Here is a 20,495-nt window from a genome sequence, read left to right on the forward strand (position 1 = left end):
AACATCTATCAGTGTGTACATCACCATTCAGACATCTTTTAAAAGTTGAACAAACCCCACACAGCTCAGTGAAGACTGAAATGTTGACTTTATTTGATCATTTCAGTGAAAACTAACGTTCATATTTCTCTTTTTGATTATAATACTGATGAACGTTCAAAACAAAGCACTTTGGCAACTTACCACCTATGTTTTAAAAAGCTTAATAAGCACCGTAACTTTCATGATATAATTTCTCCGTCATAATCGTTTTTTTTTCCGTGAACGGCCGACTGTTGAGTGACGGCAAATGCTGCGGCTGCAAGGCATTGTGGGGCAGCATTTTCGCTTCTCCTGCCGGTTAGGGAAGTCCAGTGGTTCCTAAGCTAAAGGAGGTTATACAGGAAGTTTGAAACCTCCTTTCCTTTCATTCTCATCATTCTAGAGTATTCGAACGGCACTTATCATGGCTGCCACTGAGGGACTTCCGGGTCATTTCACTCCTTTAGGAAGGTTCCTAAGCTAAATGGACTATTCGACTTCAGCCAAGGACTATTTATACATGAGGGAATAGGGACCAGGTGGGAACAATCAGGGGCGGGGCAGACACTGACGAGGACGGAAAATCACCCAAAGTGAGGAATTAAAAGGACCTGAAAGGAAAGAGGTAAGTACAAAATAAAACAGGAAATGGGAAAACGAGACATGACATGAAATAGACAGACAAGACATGAAGTAACAAGAAAACGTGACTCTACATAGAAACCTTACTAGACTTGGAATTACATACCTGACTAAACATGAAGTGACAGACATAAAACAAACACGACTAACACAATTGACGAGACACCACAGAAACTCACTGTGGAGGGAACAAAGGGATTTTAGCCTTTGCTGACCATTTGCATACACTAAAACCTATAGAACACACTACAGGAAAGGAAGACTCAAAAAAGCACAATAGGGCCTCTTTAAACAAACCCTTAATCAAACAATTGGAGATGAGTGAAACATTGACTTTGCTTCAGCAAATGACTGATGCTCTTGTGGAACACGGCCCTCAAGTGCAACAGCCCAAACCAGATGCCACAGAAATAAATGATAATGATGTCCCAAATATGCAAAGGAAATAGCTACTTTTCATTGAAGATGGTTGTCAATACTGAGCTAGTCACTAACTTTGCCTGTCTGCTGTTTGATGCTGGGCAGATAGCAGACAGTGGGCTCTATTGTTCTCAATACATTAGGCGCATTCACACTGCGGTACTTTTCCGACAAAGGTTCATGCAAACTTAGTTCATGATCGCGTTCACACCAAAAAGAGCCGGTACTAAAATTAGTTCATGCGAACCTTTTTGAGAAAAGAGCTATATTTCTGATTGGCTGGGCGGATTGCAAACCACACCCCGTAAAACTCCCAAAAAGTTTTGTGAAGCCGCCATTTTATTATCCTCTCATTAGCATTATTAGCATTAGCATTAGCCCAGCGCAGAAACGCAGAGAGACTAACTTATGGCAACACAAAATAAAACATGGGAGCGGTGGAGATGAGGAGGTGTCGGCGTTCTGGCGATTTACTCGGAAGGCTTCAGGAGAAGCTGCTGGGACTCCCAGCAGCTTCTCCTGAAGCCTTCCCAACTCCGGGGACTTCCGGCCGGGGACTTTGGGCGGCAGTATACGCCGTGAAGTGGTTTGCGGCCTGCCAGTAAACCCAAAGCAGAAGAAGAAGAAGTGACGTCAGCGGCTTCATTTGCCTAATCCTCCCCCAGGGACTTTTTCCGGTGTGAACGCGATCTGTACTTAGTTCATGAGAACTAAAGAGTTCACATGAACCTTTGTGGGAAAAGTACCGCAGTGTGAATGCGCCTAATCAGGCTGATGAGAGCTGTGAGACTCAACCAAACCAGAACAAATAAATGTAAGAAAAACAAAGCAGATTGGAAAGATGCTCAAACTGTCTACTGAGCTTAAATAAACAGTAGAGCTGGCGGAATCCCTGTGGGTTTGCAATAACAAGGTTTGATGGATGCTTGGATTAGCACTTGACATACACAAATAAGTCATGCTTGTCGCAGGATGAGTGATTTGACATTTCAAGACCCATTGTTATTGCGGTTTCTGTGTCTTACAATACCTTTAAACTGCAAGTAAAAGCACATGACAATGCTTTGGCTGAACATTGCCCCGACAGCAAAGTCTGGTAAAGAGTTTATGTGAGGATAATCCTTTTTGTAGTTTTAAACAACAATACCTTGCAATTTAGTACAAGGCGTGCGTAATGACATCATGTACAGACAAAAAGCTTCTGGCATGGAGTTTGTTTTACAACAGTTGGAGAATGGATCAAAGTGTTGTATGCTATTATAAGGGGTGTTTCTTTTCCTTCTTTTGGCAGTCAAACACTTAAAAGGATCCTTGTTTAGAAAATGTGGGATCACAAAAGGCACGATAAAAGGCGCCCACCCTCACGGAGAACAGTCAGAGGAATGTCGAGTCGCAGGGGTCAGGATCAGTGTAACCTCTAATCTGAGGACGTTTAGTTTGTATCCACTTGTAGGCAGTATCTCACTCTGAAACCTGCACCTTGAATTTGCCTAACAAGTCACTACCTGCGTCTCACTGTAGCCTGCAGTTACGTGATTCCCTCCGCCTAACCCCAAATGTCATGCGACAGAGAGCAGGAGACGTCTTGGATCTTTGTGGGAGCAACAAGACAGCTTAAAAAACAGGCTCGGTGGCATTCCTGCAGTCGCAGCTTAAATCATTAGTCCCAGACACTGAGTACCGTTTCCTGCTGCGCCCTGAAAGCTGCTGCTTTTCCGGGATTTTACCTGAAAGCGTTATTAATAATTTTACTCTTGCCAACAGGAAGCCACCTTGCTGAGAGGGTGTGACGACGGTAAGTGTCCTAGCTGATAGCCAGCATGTGTGTTTCAACACATTTCGACACGTTTCATTTGTTCACTGTGCTTTAACTGATCCTCTTTCTATCCATTAATTAGGGATTCAAAGCCGAACCCTGGCAAACTGTCAGCAGAACCACATGAGAAAGTAAGCTCCTCCTCTTTCTCTATTATCTGCGTAGAGAATAAAAGTCTAGACAGAGAATATATTTGTTTGTAGCAGATATAAGAACTGACTCCGCTCTGTGTTAATAATCCTCACATCCGAAAGTCTAAAGTCAAGATGAATCTTGATTGGGCCAAATCTGACCCTGAGTGACCCACAACAATTATGCTGGGTCTCCCCACTTTTTTTTTTAGAGACCTTCAGACTTGGCTAATATTGTCAAAATCAGTGTAGTGTTTATATAGCTGTTGTGGAGGATATCATGAAGCCTTGTTCCGATACAAAAACTAGAGCATATTTATTATATAATTGTAACTTGAAACGGGTCACGGGAGACCCGAACACAACATAAGAGTTACATATTTTCTGTGCAGTTTTGATATCTGCCTGTACAAGTTATCTATGAGAATATGCAAACCATCCAGAGGCTGTGAGCAAGTAGATATTGAATGGTACATTTTATTATTGAGAAGATGAAACCTTTGGCCCCGACAGAAACAAACACTCAGCCAAGACTGTTATTGAGCAAGACGTAACCCTGCACAAAGTGTGTGTTACTTGTGTGTAGCGACAGAGATTTCACATTAATGATAGTACATGCAACCTCTTATTAAAGTACCACTCTAACGCACACATACACTCACACAGGTCCTGTCATTGTGTCTCCCTGAACATTCCCTCCCCAGCTGGTGGTGCTGCCTGTTTGAAAGCGGCACAGTAATCCTGGATCAGAGAGAACAAAGGGCCCCCGAGTGCTGGTGATGTAAGCACTGTGTCCACTGCTTGCCCCCACACAACTGCTCTCCCTCTCCCACATGCTGCCTGCCCAGGGGACGAGGTGAGACAGGGAGCAAGGTCCCTGTCGTGGAGGATCCTGAAGAGGCAACCGGTGTTAGCGGCCGGCTAACGGCAGTCTGTGTGCTGTCTCAGGGCCGCTGCTGATGCCCTGGGACCCAGTCGGAGAGGAGAGCGTGGTGACCGAATCGCTGCACAGGAATGTGGCTAAGCTGTGGGGAGTTGTGCGTCGGCTCAGTGTGACCAGCAGAATAGACCAAGGGACTTTTACTGCCTCTTTACTACACTTTCCTTGGAAGGCCACGATGCCAAAAGTGAGTATCACTGGGTAAACATTTACCTAGTGAACGCCTTGTGTGATCTGAAAATGGGTGGCGAGCTATTTGCTTTTATATCTTTGTATGTGCAAGAAGTCTTTAGCGGGCAGTGTGTTTTGGCACCACAGGCACTACAAGCCGTGTCATTTGACTATATGGAAATGTGAGCGCCTGCTTGTGTCTGTGCACATTCAGGTTCTCTAAGTTCCCCAATGGACTCGATGCAGAACTCAAGTCGCACCATGGGGGGTCTGAATGCCCGTCTGAAGGGCTTCTTGGAGCAGGTGAACAGGCTGCAGGAGGCCAACCAGCGGCTGGAGGCTCAGATCGCAGACTGGGGGGCCAGGAGCCCGCCACGCTCCCAGGACTGGACCCAGCAGGAACAGACTGTCAGCGAGCTCCGTGCCCAGGTCAACATCTATTTGTTTGTGTTTTTTTATCAGATAGTTACATGAAAATGATTTGGACTTTTTAAAAGTGTTACAAATGTCCCTGCTCTTTGCAGCACCAAGATATGACAGTGTGGCTGCAGTGCTCTCTCCACTGCAGGTACATCAGCCATATTGGTTGGCAGACAACAGGAGCAGGCTGAGGCCCGGCCGCCGCAGGGCTGGAGCTCTCACTTTTCAACACTTCCCTTTATTTAGAACCACCATGTAACCTTTGGGGGTGAGAATGGAAAACATGTTTTTCATTTTTACATTAATGCCTTCCATGATCCTGGCAATGGCTGACATTCTTTATGAATTACTCTATTGTGTGCTGATTATTTTGATCTTGATAGAAAAGTAGGTCAACACAGGTAAAATACAGTGCAGATGAAAAGATAGAGATAGTAGAGTAAAATGCTGCTAAGCCTGCCTGCATGGCTAATCTTTACTTAAACATAGGGTTAGGGTTAGGGTTAGGGTTAGGGTTACGGATGTGACTGCTGCAGCCGTTTTGTTAAAACCAAAGACATATTTTTGGGTAACATTGGTGACGTATTGTTGCACTGTATAGGGGCCATGCTGGGGACCATTTCTTCCTCTCTTCCTTGACTTCTTGTTCATGTTTCTTGTTGCAACGGCGTACCCGCAGTTAGATGTCATTGTTTTGCAATGTGCAACTGTCTGATTCCGATCCCTAGTAACAACAACAACTCTTAAAACTCACTAAGTTGGTGCTGAAATGTGATACAAGGGCAAGTGTATACAAGTTAAATGGGGTAAACGTGGCCTGGCGTCTATGAAAGGTGTACGGTAAATGGCTGTTGACTATTAGGGAGTTGTTTTTACTGTATTGACTCCAGTTGGTTCGGAGGATTTAGCAAATTGTTTTTGATATATTAAACCCTTTTCAAAACTGGATACTGAAAGAAAATGTATTTGTTCTGCGAAATTGTCTTTGTTTTCACAAGACTGTTTCCGTTCAAGTAATCCATAAGCAACCACAATGTAAGTGCTAAAAGTTGTACGCTATTAGTCCATAAGGTGAAAGGTAACTCCACATCAAACAAAGCAGACCAGCCTGTCATGATAATGGACCAGAGCCAGAAACCTTTGATAACTTTAAAGACCATTCCACTTAGTATACCATTAACTCCAACAGTTATGGTGTTCTCACATTATCTGACTAACTGATCTCTGGGTTTAACATCACTTTCTGCTCGGGTAAATGTCACTGACAGACGATGTAATGACTTGTTTCATACTGCGTCACCCACCTCGTCTTCAAAGTGTGGCTGCTGTTCCCATGACTGTGACAGACACCAGAGCAAATAGATAGTTTTGTTGTTCCCTGATCTGAAAAATGCTTTCAAACTAACATCTAGGATTACCTTGCTAATTATCCTCTAAAGAACTCCATTGTGTCATCTAATTTAGAGCTCAAAGTTTAAACCAGGAAGACTTAAAGAGCCTGTGACACGGTTTTCCCCCATCATCCAAACCCATCAATTTGAGTACATATTGTCCCCTTGAAAACCGTTACTGAACTGATTTTGGATATTTGTACTTTGATAACCATTAGTCTGCCTTCAATGTTGACAATTTTCTGGATCTTCTCGCGGATTCTTCAAGTCCCGCCAAATGATGGGTGACGTCATTGCGGGCACAGCGCTCCAGCTGCACCGTCCAGGATCCCAGCATCTGCATGTAAACCTTTATATATATACAGTCAGATGTAAACGCACGACGGCGCACACAGCAGCAAGCTCAGACAGCGATGACAGGTTAATGTTGAACGTGTCTGAGAGCTCATATGAGGCTGAAGGATCGGTTTATGTTGTATCTGTTAGAAGTTTAGGAATGAGGTGCGTCAATATGGGCGATCATACGGTCATGTAGCCAGTGGTGGAATGGGACTACAAATCATCCCGGGACTCTCGACCGGCCCACTTCGGTACCGCTAGTAAATTGTCAACGGGGGGAGTGGGGGATGTAAAATACAAATATAATGTATAATGTCTGTGTCTTTGACATTAGCGCTGCTAGCCACCTGTGCCCTGTACTACGAAGCCAGTTCAACAGACCCTGGATATGTTTGAGTAACAAACAAACTAACAACAACAAACTAACAAACGAGATCTCGCTAAGCGGTCCTACGACGCTGGTTATCAACTCGGTAAATCAAGCCAGGGTTTCTCTCTCCAGCTGAGAGCGCGTTCACGTCTAAGACACGAGTGGATCTGACTTTAATTACATTTGTCTCGAGTGTTTCGTCAACATAATGTGTTAAATAATACTTCTGCATACAGTATGTGACACTGTAAGTGTTGCACGGCCAGATGAGGCTGGAGAAGCTGACTCAGATAAGGAAATATATGATATATTATGATATTATATGATCGATGATCTGATTGATGATGTAATATGAATGATAAGTGCGACACGTCGGCGTCTTCTCTGCATACGGCAGTTTAAACTGTATTTCCTTTATCCTGTAATATGACTTGAGAGATTTAAACTCCGCACACTGAGTGGATCTCTTTTCTATAGACGCCGGAGGCGGGCAGCGTCAGGTAAAACAAGTTATTTAGCCTTCTCAAACCTGAGCCTCACGCGCCGCCTATGGGGGATGTGCTAGTTACTTATCCGACCGGCCCACTTCGGTACCGGCCCATTGGGATTCGTCCCGATGGCCAGTCCGCCACTGCACCCAGCCCACGTAAACTGTCAACGGGGGGAGCCTCGCTGCGGGGAAACGGTGGACCTAGTGTCCCAATCGGAGTGGGAATAATAATAATAATCCGTGCATTTTATCCATTAATTTCCCCAACATTGTGGTAAAAAAACACACGTTTAATCCATGTTGGTGTACTACAACTACAAAAAGCATCGGTTTGTTTTCTCATCAGTAAATGCAGACCGGCTCAAACAAACGATTTTCAATCATCATCCTCACGATCATTTAATGTATCATATGTTCGCCGAATTGACATGAAAGCACTAATAAATGTAGTTTCATCCACTTGAGTTTACAACTACAAAAATAATCGATTTGTTTTTATATCACATCCGACGGGAGGAAATTCAGCAGCTCTCACTCCCGATTTTTAATCCTAATGTAATCATCATCTTCACCACGATCATTTATGTTTATGTCGCCGAATTGACATGAAAGCACTGACGAATATGAATATACTGTAGTCAACTTCATTACAACGTTATTAACGTGCCTAATCTCAGTAATTCACAATTTCTACGCATGACAACACACTTTGTCCGTGTTTGGCTCTCGAAGCGTTCCCGCATTGACGTCACTTCCGGCTTCCCCCAAAACTTCAAAATGAGTCGAAGGAATTTCGCCGCGATGTTCGAAATTATTGATATTTAACGAAACGGTATCGCTTTTTCTTTTTTAAACTGACGGTTCGAGATTACTAGTAGCCCAATATTTCATTCCACAACAGCTGTTGGGATGGTGTCACAGGCTCTTTAAGTGCTGATCCTGACTCACAAATAAAACATCTACATAATGAATGTTTATGAATGTTGTGGAAGATTCCATGTTATCTTTGGCTGCTGTTGGACCTGGGTGCGTCTTCTTCTGAGATGGTTGCACTCTTAAGAAAAGAAAGGCAAGTTTATTCAAACAGCACTTTTCAACACAAGGCAATTCAAAGTGCTTTACAAAAAATGAAAGACATTAAGAAAATGGCATTTAAAATCAGTCATTAAAAAGAAAAGATAATAAAATAAACATTAAAAGAAAAAATAAATGGATAAAAGTTACAGTGCAGTCTAAGATATGAATAGTTCAATTAAAAGCAGTGACAAAAAGGGAGGCGTGTGGCGCAGTGGGTAGAGCCTTGGTGTAGGGATCAGGGGGTCACAGGTTCAAACCCCACTGCAGTCAGCATGTCGTTGTGTCCCTGAGCAAGATACTTCACCCCAAAGTGCTCCTGTGGGGATTGCCCTCAGTATTGAGTATGTACGTCGCTTTGGATAAAAGCCTCTAACAAGTAACATGGAATGTAAAAAGAGAAAAGTCTTCAGCCTGGATTTAAAAGTAGTCAGAGTTGCAGCGGACCTGCAGGTTTCTGGGAGTTTGTTCCAGATGTTTGGAGCATAATAACTGAACGCTGCTTCTCCATGTTTAGTTCTGACTCTGGGGACAGAAAGCTGACCAGTCCCTGAAGACCTGAGAGATCTGGATGGTTCATAGTTTAGAAGTAGGTCAGAAATGTATTTTGGGCCTAAACCATTCAGTGCTTTATAAACCAGCAGCAGTATTTAGAAATGTATTCTTTGACACACAGGAAGCCAGTGTAAAGACTTCAGAACAGGAGTGATGTGATCCACTTTCTTAGTGTTAGTGAGGACTCGAGCAGCGGCGTTCTGAATCAGCTGCAGCTTTCTAATAGATTTTTTAGTGAGACCTGTGAAGACACCATTGCAGTGTCCAGTCTACTGAAGATAAAAGCATGGACAAGTTTTTCCAAATCCTGCTGTGACATTAGTCTTTTAATCCTAGATATATTCTTTAGGTGATAGTAGGCTGATTTAGTAACTGTTTTAATGTGACTGTTGAAGCTCAGGTGAGAGTCCATGACTACACCTAGATTTCTGGCTTTATCTGTTGTTTTGAACATTGCAGACTGAAGCTCAGCGCTAACTTTTATACGTGCTGCCTTGGCTCCAAAAACCTTTGGACCGCTCTTTTTTAAGAGCAGTTTAATGACGGCAGTTTTCAGGACGAGTGAAGAGACTTGTTTACGAAGGGAATAAACGTGTGTAAGGATGTGTGTGTGTGTGTGTGTTATAAAAGTCAAGGACCTACCTTTTTCTACTTGGATTATGTACTTGGAATTAAGAATACTTATGTCAAGCCTTAACAGAGAGAATCAAATTCAATTGGAAATAGTTGTACATGTTACTTACTTACTCACGTTTCTGTACAACTTTCAGTATCAGGTTGTTCATACAGGAAGATTATTCTTACCATGAATGTTCCTCGTTACACTTTAAACTTTAGTTTCCTGATCATTAAAATAAATATATATTTATTTTTAACAGTTTATATATCTTGAATCTGATTATTATTTACTTTTTAAACAGGTTAATTATTTAAAAGTATCAAATATGTTGTATTCAGGATATACCAGTTTTGGGGATTATCGTAATACATATAAGGGTATTACATATTCAGGATGAAAAAAAGGTTGCTCTACAAATGGGGTATTACTAGCAGGATTACAATCTTACTAAAGGGCCAATATGTAGAAATACATATTTTTGCACTTTCCCTAATCTAATCTTGCCGTTTCTTTTCTCCATTGTTGTCAGGTTGGTAACCTGCTGATGGAGAATGCCCAGCTGGCATTACAGTCTGAAAGCATGAAATCCAGAGCTGCTGCCATCCAGGCCAGGTCAGCTGGATTTCACTCTAATGCACCTCTCCTCGTTCACTACAGCCTGGGGCTCATTGATTAGCCTATCAAGCACGCTCACTACCCTTAAACGTATTAAAGAGGACATATTCTGCTACCATTTTCAGGTTTCATATTGGTATTCTGTGCCTCTACTGTGACATGTCTCCACACTTTAATGTTAAAAAAAGCTCTTTCTTTTTCTTATTCTACCTTTTCACCCTCTGTCTGAAACCAGAGCCCTGTCTGCTCTGATAGTGATGTCGCTATGTAACAGAAGTAAACAAGGGAGTCCAATCTTGGAGTTTCAGGCACAATAAGCGAAGCAAAGGTGTAGAATAACTACATATCGCTTTTCCAGTTATATCTGTTAGGCTTCCCGAGAAGTGACTGGAGATGAGAACCCGCTATGCAAGCACTAAAACTGAGACAGTGGTGAAGTGTAAAAAAAGGCTTTATTTTGTCCACGACACTGGCAAGGAGTTGACGATGAGCACGTAGAGGGAAGACGTGGAGCTGGGCTGACCAGGAGGGGAGGCTGGACGTGGCAGGCAGAGCGGCTGGAGTATGTGGATCTGGAACAGGAGAAACAAGCAGGATTAGGAAAGAATTTCCTTTCATAAGGAGCATCAAAAAGTCACTAGGAAAAACACTAGTAGGCCTGGACGATAGTTTACCACTGAAGAATAAACGAAGAACTGGCGAAGTCTGAGGATGGGAACCAGGGTTTTAAGCAGGTGCAGGTGAGTGGTGGCAGTCAGTGAGATGAGCAGCAGCTGAGGAGGTGAGTTGGCGGGAATCGAAAGTAGGACAGCCAGGGAGACAGACACACAGACAAACAGACAAAACAAACAGAAGGGGGAAAAGAAGGAGGAAGTACTGCAGATCCTCACAATATCTCACACCGGCTCCGCCCTCTACTGGACTCTATGGCTACTACTCTCTTCAGCGAGCAGGACAAACAACTGAAAAGCTAAACGTGAGAAGAGGAAAGAATAAGAAAAGTAATGGATTCACCACTCCTTGAGCCCCGGCCTTGCCCTACATGTCCTGGTTGAATTGCGGGCGCTGATCCCCACCGCCTTTGTTTCGAGCGTTTTGGGCCTGACCACGCTGTGGATGGCGTAAAACATTCCCCGTCCTGAAATGCCTGCCGTTCTCTCCCGCGGCTCAGACACCAGCATCGTCAGGAGCACTTCCAGGCACACTATGTCTCGCCGGACGAGGTGCAGGACCAGGAGGAACTCCATGCGGTTGAGATGGACGACCAGGAGGTGGCCGGGGTGTGTCTGTCTGTTTGCGGTGTGGCCGTGGGTTAATGCCACAGCATGCCAGTTGAAACAGTGAACGATCGCTATTGTGTACTTGTATGCTTAGGGTGTAATGGTATTATACAAAAATATTGTAGGAGCACAGAAACAGTGTTCAAATTCTGCTTTCACAAACTTATTTTGGTTGTGCTTACCTTGCAAAGTAATGTTATAAGTGTCAAAGGAATGTTTTAATGTAAATATTAATGATAACAAGTCATACTCAGTGCGGGGATCTCGCAAAGGTTTTGAGTGCACCTGCCCATTGCCTAGAAAAGTTAGATGCTGCGTATCACAGTGCGCTGAGATGTGTTACTAACTGTAAAGCACTTACTCATCACTGCACCCTGTGTGCCAAGGCAGGTCTGCCTTCACTAACTGTACGGAGGCTCAGTCACTGGTACATGTTCATTTATAAAGCCATGTTGGGTAAACTACCTTCTTATATCTGCTCTCTGCTGTTTGATACTCATGGTACATGTCACTGTAAATAGAGTTTTGTAAACTGTACCCTGTAATTTATGTTGTATATCGTCCTTATTGTTGTTCTGTTGTTTTTATGTTACATGTGTAACCAATGTGCTGCAGGACACCCTTGAAAAAGAGATCTTTTGATCTCAAGGGGCTTCACCTGGTTAAATAAAGGCTACAAACAAACGGTTATGTAATGCACTGTTGTTGGGGGGAGAGACCGCCCCTTCCATCTGAGTGTGTGTGTACGCCGGGCATGAGGCGTGCATGACGGGACGAGTTGTGCTCATATGTGGAAAAGTCATACTCAGTGCGGGGAGCGCTGGCTTTATTGCTACTGTATCCGTAGCACCCCACGCAATAGTTGGGACTGTGTACTGACATCCGTAAAAAAGGTTTGCCCCCCCAAGCGCAAATGTCAAACTCCGCCTATGAGCAGTGAAAACGTGCACTTATTAACACACACAGTTGCATATTTGGCTCAAAAAGCGTGGAATGTTGGTTATTTTCTCCATCTAGCACAGTGGTCACCAACCTTTTTAAGCCCAAGATCACCGACCTCGGCCTAGGTGAAAGGCGAGATCTACCTATTGCAGAATTGAGTGAAAAAGACGGCCCAGACAGTGCTTCCAATTTGAGGCCTTTTATATAGGCTCATTGCATCTGAATTACTGTTACAATGAAGGCTCCATGATCAGCTCACGGCATATAGGCAGGGGTAGAGTGCTATTTTTTATGAGTGGGGGGCGGACCTCACCTCCTCTTTTAAATATTGAAGTTGAAAGCATCAATCTGGTGCACTTTGAGAGGAACATGAAGAATCTAATCTAATCTAATCTATGGATACATCTCTCAACACCCAGATGAAACAGAACTGTAAACAGATTTTCTTTTTCTTTATGGATATTTTACAAATCACTCCCCTTTTAAACTCTATTTTTGTTTTACTGCCATATAGTATTTCATACCTGTTTTTCATTTTTTATTATTATTATTTAGTTTGTTCAGGTCTTTACGTATGGGTTTAGTACAGTAGGTATCTGACCCCCCTCTGGGACATAGTGTACTTGTGTTTTTCCCATGCTCCTTAGGGATTCGGGGAACATGGTGCGCAGTAAACTCCATACAGAGCCTTCCTCACTATTTTCCATGCACACTCTACACGAGGTAAGCGTGTGTGAGTGTGCTCTATCCAAGCTGCGGCCCCGACTTCTCCACGGTCACAACCGGATGAGAGGAAGTTGGGGTGCGGTGGCTGTTAACCAAAGGCCGGTCAGGGGCAGTGTGATGGGTCGATGTTGTTGGACGACAGGGCGTTTATCCATCAGGGCTCCACCCAATGTACCCATAGAGTCCAGTAGAGGGTGGAGCCTGTGTGAGATATAATGGGGGGTTACGTATTGTAACCCTAGGCATATAAGCACAGGTAGAGCCCTCTACCTGGGGGCCCTGTCTTTCCTATGCCGCTCGCTGAAGAGGGTGTAAGATGACAGTCGGGAGGCGTAGCCGCCTTATATACTGTGGGCCTGTGTGCGCATTCAGGTAGGCTCGCTCCGATTGGCCGGCTACGTTTATGCAACTCAGTATGTGAATGCTCGCATAGCATGGTAGAGAGTAGTACCCATAGAGTCCTGTAGAGGGCTCCGCCTGTGCTTATATACCTAGGGTTACAATACGTAACCGTGTCACCTAACTCAGGCAGTTCCCGCCCTGTGGGCCAACCTGCATACACATCCAGGACGGGCTTTGTGTCGGCACTTTTCCTTATATATTGATGCAGAGAGACACCGCCATTTTTTGTTTCTCTTTCTAGTTGTTTTGTGTCTCTTTACGATTGTATATCTTTTTGTAGTCATTTTGAATCCCTTCATAGTTTTTTTGAGTCTCTTTTGAGTAATTCAATTTTTGTTGTTGTTGTTGTGAGTCTTTAGGCGCATTTCCACTATAGCGCGGAACTCGCTTTAAGCGTGCCGAGCCGTGCGGGGCCCGTTTTTGGATGCGTTTCCACTTAGCGTAGTACTGGCTAGCGGGTACTATTTCACAGTTTTTCTGGCCCCATAAAATCGAGGTTCTTTCCGGGCCAACAACCAGGCTGAGTCGGGCTGAGTATGTTAAACTAGAGAGAGAATCGCTGGCAAGGGGGCTACAACTACAACAAGATGAACATATTTTACCGTGATTAAATTGTAATACACGTTTCTAAATGATGCCGAAGTAACAACATACTGATACCGGTTAGTAACAACCATGAATTAATGCTTTGACAAGTCTGCAGACAGACGGCAGGCGAAAAACCTTTTAAAATGCGTGTTGTCTAAATGGAGATCGGCTAAGCTAACGCAGTGTATGCTCCGACCGTCCACACTCACAACAACGGCCTACAGACATAAATAAACCAGCGACTGTATTCTCCATGACACAGGCAGTCTGTGGTTTGTACTTGTTTAACTTTTGTCTAGTTTCTGAACAGATATGAGGAGCTGTGAGCTTGAGTGCTAACAGCTAACTGCTGATGTTGTTTTTCTCATTGAAGATGACGTCACGGCTCCGCCTACACTGCGTTACTATAGATACTACTCCAGTTCCTAAACTGTAATGGAAATGCGCCATAAAGTGAGCCAGTCCTAACAAGGCCTAACGAGGCCTCGCCATACCGAGCGAGGCCGAGTGAGGCCGTGTAGTGGAAATGCGCAATTTGTGTCTCTATAAACCTGTTGTGTTCTCTTTGTAGTCTGTTTGAGTCTCTTCCTGGTCCCTATTAGGAAACATTTTGTAGGTGAAGGCCAAAAGGGGCTATGGTTGGCCAGTTGAGTAATCCATCCAAGAAGATTGTCAAACACCAATATGACATCTTTCAGTTTAAACTACAATATTCCACCACTTAATGCACCACATTTAAAAATTCATATTTTCTCTTTCCTTCCTGTGTTCAAACTAGGATTTGTTTGTATTTTCTGCAGTACATCATTTTTCAATTAAACACAGAAGGTGGCTTACTGTTTGTCTGTTGGAATCCTAGGTGTGAGACGGAGGAGATTACCACCCTGCGTCTGGAGCAGCAGGTGGCTGTGCTCAGGGAGTCCAAGAGGAAGGCAGACCAGAGCAGCACCATCCTGCAGGCAGACCTCCGTCACTCCATGACGGATCTGCAGGAGATGCACCTGGAGTTTGAGGTCACTGAATGTGCTGACATCTTTTTTCCTTCCAAATCCCCTCTCTCTCTTTCTTTCTGATGGTGTTATGGCATATGTGTGCAGTCTCACACAGGCCTTCTCTGGAGAGTCCTAAAACCTGGAAACAACTTAGCATTTTACCATTTCTGGTCCCCTTGTTTCGAAGTCAACATTTTTGGAATGTTGTTGTGGTTAGAAGCCTGAAATAAGGTATGTTGTTAAAATAAGCTTACAAGAGTTTTACTTTCTCTTCTTTTAGACATAATACACATCAGTGAATACTCCACTCTTGGATGTCTAAATCATCTATGTGTCATACAAACGGTGGTTGCTAACAAGTAAACTAATACATGTCATCAAGCATTAGCCGCCTTTAACTTGGCTTTACGTTAGCTTTTTACTTCTGGTGATTGCATTTGTTTCATCCATCACAAAGTGGGGTTAATATACGGAGATTATCCTGTTGAACAAAAATCATAAACACGTGCTAGCAAGCTCTTGATCCCACTGAGTTGAATAACTATCGTCCTATCTCAAATCTTTCTGTGTTATCAAAGATTCTTGAGTCCCTAGTTTCTACTCAGATAAAACTTTTTTTAAATTCACACAACATCCTTAACCCTGTGACTGCCGGTCTGAAAGTCTTAGATGATATTAAGGCTGCTTTGGATAAAAAATCTGTTTGTGTTGCATTGATTATCGACCTAGCCAAAGCATTGGACACTGTAGATCACCACAGTATGTCTAATGTTATAGGACAGTAATCAAAAATATCCTTTAAAACTGGAAAGATAAAAAAAATGCATAAATAAATAAATGTTAAGGTAAAATAAGATATGAATGAAAAACGCAAATAAAATAAGTTATTGGCTATGGTAGGTTATTGGTTATGTTCACATACTTATTTGATTACATCCACTTGTCTAAGATGACAACAGAGACTTTGGACCCAAACCCAGCTGTTGACTTGTGGATGCAAGCAGCTAATCGCAGACTCAACCAGAGAGGAAGAAGTAGGCCTACATCATCAGCTAGCATGTCTGACAGAGAGGAAGACAGTGAGGAGAGCAGTCAGGAGGGTAGTGATGACAGCTTGTAGGATTACTGCTCGTGCTAATGTTGTCTTGTGTTAATAATAATAATAAATTGGATTTATATAGCGCTTTTATAATACCCAAAGACGCTTTACAATATGAGGGGGGGGGGGGGGTAGATAGACTGGGGCAGGTAGACAACAGACTAAGAAAAAACAACAAAAACGACACAACAAAACACAGTGGCAGTCAGGAGGAGGTCGAAAATGAGTGGGGGGGTGTTTTACGGATAGAGAGAGGTGAAAAGATGGGTTTTGAGGCGGGACTGGAACAGAGTGAGGGACTCGGACTCACGGAGGTCTTGGGGGAGGGAGTTCCAGAGTTTTGGGGCGGCCACAGAGAAGGCTCTGTCTCCAAAGCTCCGGAGATTGGCAGTGGGGGTGGAAAGCAGGCCGGCCGAGGTGGATCTGAGGGTCCGGGGAGGATGGTAGGGGATGAGAAGGTCAGTGAGGTACGGGGGGGCCAGATGGTGGAGGGCTTTATAGGTAAGGACCAGGAGTTTGTAGTTGATGCGGTGAGTAACAGGAAGCCAGTGTAGTTCATTGAGGACCGGGGTGATATGGTGCCATGATTTAGTGTGGGTGAGAAGTCTGGCGGCTGCGTTCTGAACACGCTGGAGTCTACTGAGGGAGGTGGAGCTGATGCCGTATAGGAGGGAGTTACAGTAGTCGAGGCGGGAGGAGATGAAGGCGTGAATGAGTCGCTCAGCTGCGGGGCGGGTGAGATAGGGACGGATTTTGGCAATGTTGCGGAGATGGAAAAATGAGATTTTGACAACTTGGCGGATGTGGGAGTCAAGGGAGAGGGTGGGATCGAATATAACCCCGAGGTTGCGTGCCTGGGTTGAGGGGGAAACAGGGGTGCCATCAATGGTCAGTGTGAAGTTGGGGGTTTTACTGAGGGTGGATTTGGAGCCGATGAGGAGGAGTTCAGTTTTATTGCTGTTGAGTTTAAGAAAGTTTTTTTGCATCCAGGATTTCAAGTCAGTCAGACAGGATTCAATGTGGGTGATGGGGGGGTTATGGAGGGATTTGGTGCTGAGATAGATTTGAGTGTCATCGGCGTAGCAGTGGAAGTCCAGGTTGTAGTAGCGGAGAATCTGACCAAGAGGGAGGATGTAGATGATGAAGAGGAGGGGGCCGAGTACTGAGCCTTGGGGAACACCTTGGGTGACTGTAGCGGTGGCAGAGGAGTGGTGTTGAGGGAGATGAAGTGGGATCTGTCGGAGAGATATGACTGGAGCCACCTGAGTGCAGTACCTTCGATACCGATGTCTTGGAGTCGGGTGAGCAGGATGTTGTGGCTCACGGTATCAAAGGCTGCACTCAGGTCGAGGAGGATGAGGATGTTGAGGGAACCGGTGTCAGCAGAGGTGAGGAGGTCATTGAGGACCCTGACGAGTGCCGTTTCTGTGCTGTGATGGGGACGAAAACCAGACTGAAGGGGTTCGAAGAGGTGATTTGATTGAAGATGGCGGTGAAGTTGTTTGGAGATGATGCGTTCTATTGTTTTGGAGAGAAAGGGGAGGTTGGAGATGGGGCGGTAATTACTGAGGGATGAGGGATCCAGACCGGGTTTTTTAAGGATGGGAGTGACAGCAGCAGTTTTAAAGGCAGAGGGAACGGTTCCTTGGGACAGGGAGGAGTTGAAGAGGTTGACAAGGTAGGGGCAGAGGACGGGGAGGCAGGACTTCAGTAGAGGGGTGGGAAGAGGGTCAAGGGAGCAGGTAGTGGGTTTGGAGGAGCTGATCAGATTGAGAATTTCAGAGGGGGAGACCAGAGTGAACTGGGAGAGGCGGCCGTGGGGAGGGGGAGTCGGGAGGTCAGGGGAGAAGGAGGGAGAGATTGGAGAAGCGGATAGGGAGAGATTAATGGCAGTGATTTTGTCCGAGAAAAACTGGAGGAATGAACTGCATAAGGTGGAAGTGGAGGAAGTGAGGGTGTCGGCACGGGGTTTGAGGAGCTTGTTGACGGTGGAGAAGAGGGTCCTGGGGTTGCGGGAGGGGTCGGTGAAGATGTTGGAGAGGTAAGCTGATTTTGCGGCAGTGAGGGCGTCTCTGTAGGTGGTGAGATGAAGTTTGTAGGATTGGTGGTGAACTGTGAGGGATGATTTTTTTGTTAAGCGTTCAAGCTGACGGCCGGTTTGTTTCATTCTACGGAGTGCAGGGGTGAACCAGGGAGACGAGGTTGTAAAGGTGACAGTTTTCCTTTTGAGGGGGGCCAGGCTGTTGAGGGAGGTGAGAAGGGTGGAGTTGAGGTGATTGAGTAGGTCATCAGGTGTGCTGAGGTTCGAGTCCAGGGGGAGAGTAGAGGATAGCAGGTGGGATAGGTGCTGGGGATCGACAGAGCGTAGGTTACGGAAGGTGATGTTCCTGGAAGGGGGGGGGTAGCGGACAGGGGAGGTGATGGCGAACTGTATAAGTTTGTGGTCAGAGAGGGGAAAGGGGCAGGGGTGGAGGTCGAGTAATGGGAGGTTGGTGGAGCAGACAAGGTCAAGGATGTGTCCTTTATCATGGGTGGGGAAGGTGACATGTTGGGTAAGTGAGAAGTTGTCCAGAAGGGAGGAAAGTTCAGAGGCATGTTTGCAGGTGGGGGAGTCCATGTGGATGTTGAAGTCACCAAGGAGTAACAGACGTGGGGAGAGGGATGAAGCAATGATGAGGAGTTCAGTGAGATCAGAGAGGAAGGAGGGGTCCGGTTTGGGGGGCCGGTAGATGAGGATGACTGTCAGTGAGGGAGGGGCTTTGAAGGCGAGGAATTCAAAGGATGGTACTGAGGGGAGGGTGAGTTCTGTAATCCGGATGTTCTGGTTGTGGATGACAGCCAGCCCACCACCACGGCGTGAGGGGCGGGGTTTCGTGATGTAATTAAAACCAGGAGGTGATGTTTGGTTGAGGGAGAAGAAGTCGTTGGGTTGTTGCCAGGTTTCAGTGAGCAGAAGGAAGTCAATCGATTTGTCCAGAATTTGTTCGTGAAGGATGTGGGTTTTGTTGGTAAGTGACCGGATGTTGAGGAGGGCGAAGTTGGTCAGGTGGGGGATTGGAGGGGTGGTGGCAGGGTGGAGAGGTATGAGGTTATCCAGGTTAGCAACACGAGGGTGGGGAGGAGAAGGGGGGTGGTGGTGGAGCAGAGGTGGGGGGCATGGTGGTATGGAAAACTGGTTTGTTATGCGTATTGGGAGGCGGAGGGGAGTGAAATCCGCTCCGGGTATTCTGTGGAGCTGGGAATGTGGAGGAGCAGGTTGTGTTGGTTGTGTGTTCACCTCTGCATGTGTGTTCAGTGCTGTGTGTCTGGCAAATAGAGTCAAGACCCCCTCAAAAGTTACGGTTTATTTCATTTTAAGGATGAGCACCAAGCAACATCTCCAGGTGCTCCTTTGAGAACCAGGGCAAACAAGTGATGTGCACCCCTGGTTATGTTGATGTCTCGTTGATGTCATAACACCATTTGCTGGTTCCAAGTTATCTAACCGACCGCGCTCAATGCGTCAGGTTGGGTAGGACTGTCTCTGACCCTGTCACCATGGAGAAGGGAGTTCCACCGGGCTCTATTGACCGTCTACTCTTGCTCTTTTTTCTCTCTCACATCCACCTATCCATTCGCAAACAAGTTTCATCCCCCTCTTTGTCTTGTGTTCCTCTTCTCACTCTTCACATCATTCAGTCATCCCTTTTCTGTCTCCCCCCCCCCTCTCTTTCCCTCTCCCTCCCCCCGCTGTTTGCAGGCAGCCCAGGCTCTGCAGCTGCAGCAGGCCGGCTCCTGCGATCTTCTGTTAGCAGCAGCGGGAGGGGAGGTGGAGGATGGCACAGCGATGGAGCTCACACAGCTCCTCGACCGAATCAGAGCGCAGTGCGACCGGGGAAGGAGTCCCAGCCTGGGGGCCGGGTCCAATCCGCTCCCTGGCTTCGCTGGGCCCAGCCACTCTGGGGACGCAGCATCCAGGACACACGGAGGAGTTCTCAGTGATGTAAGAAGCCCGTCCTGCATCCTATCCTTCGTCTTAAGCTTTGTTTATGTTGCCCTGGCCCACCGCCAGCCAGACACACCCTCAGAGGCAGCTCCAGGCTCTCGGAGGCTGAGGGATGCTTCTTAAATGTTAGCCTTGCTTTGTGTGTGTGTGTGTGTGTGTGTGTGTGTGTGTGTGTGTGTGTGTGTGTGTGTGTGTGTGTGTGTGTGTGTGTGTGTGTGTGTGTGTGTGTGTGTGTGTGTGTGTGTGTGTGTGTGTGTGTGTGTGTGTGTGTGTGTGTGTGTGTTACCATCTTGCAGATTTTTGTTCTTGATCGTCTCGTGACTGAATGTTTTACTATAACACATATTTACAATATTGTGTTCTGATCAGTTACTGGGTAAATGATCCCTGATCTTCATTAAATATTCATGAGCCAATTTACCAGCTGAGCTTTACAGTATCATGCAGAATTGTCATCTAGTGATAGC

At 45.4% G+C, this 20,495-nt stretch overlaps 1 protein-coding gene across 1 annotated transcript in view; it reads left to right on the forward strand.

The window, feature by feature from the left end:
• Nucleotides 1-2,612: 2,612 nt before the first annotated feature.
• krt222 (keratin 222) overlaps nucleotides 2,613-20,495 on the forward strand; it is a 52,516-nt gene continuing 34,633 nt past the window's right edge. Inside the window, 7 exon segments of the mRNA XM_034095255.2 lie at nucleotides 2,613-2,878; nucleotides 2,982-3,030; nucleotides 3,735-4,157; nucleotides 4,356-4,570; nucleotides 9,929-10,011; nucleotides 14,812-14,965; nucleotides 19,783-20,025. Coding sequence (XP_033951146.1) covers nucleotides 4,373-4,570; nucleotides 9,929-10,011; nucleotides 14,812-14,965; nucleotides 19,783-20,025 — 678 coding nt within the window. The 5' untranslated portion in view covers nucleotides 2,613-2,878; nucleotides 2,982-3,030; nucleotides 3,735-4,157; nucleotides 4,356-4,372.

The sequence above is a fragment of the Pseudochaenichthys georgianus genome, chromosome 1 (genome assembly GCF_902827115.2).
Source record: "Pseudochaenichthys georgianus chromosome 1, fPseGeo1.2, whole genome shotgun sequence".
Lineage (NCBI taxonomy): Eukaryota > Metazoa > Chordata > Actinopteri > Perciformes > Channichthyidae > Pseudochaenichthys > Pseudochaenichthys georgianus.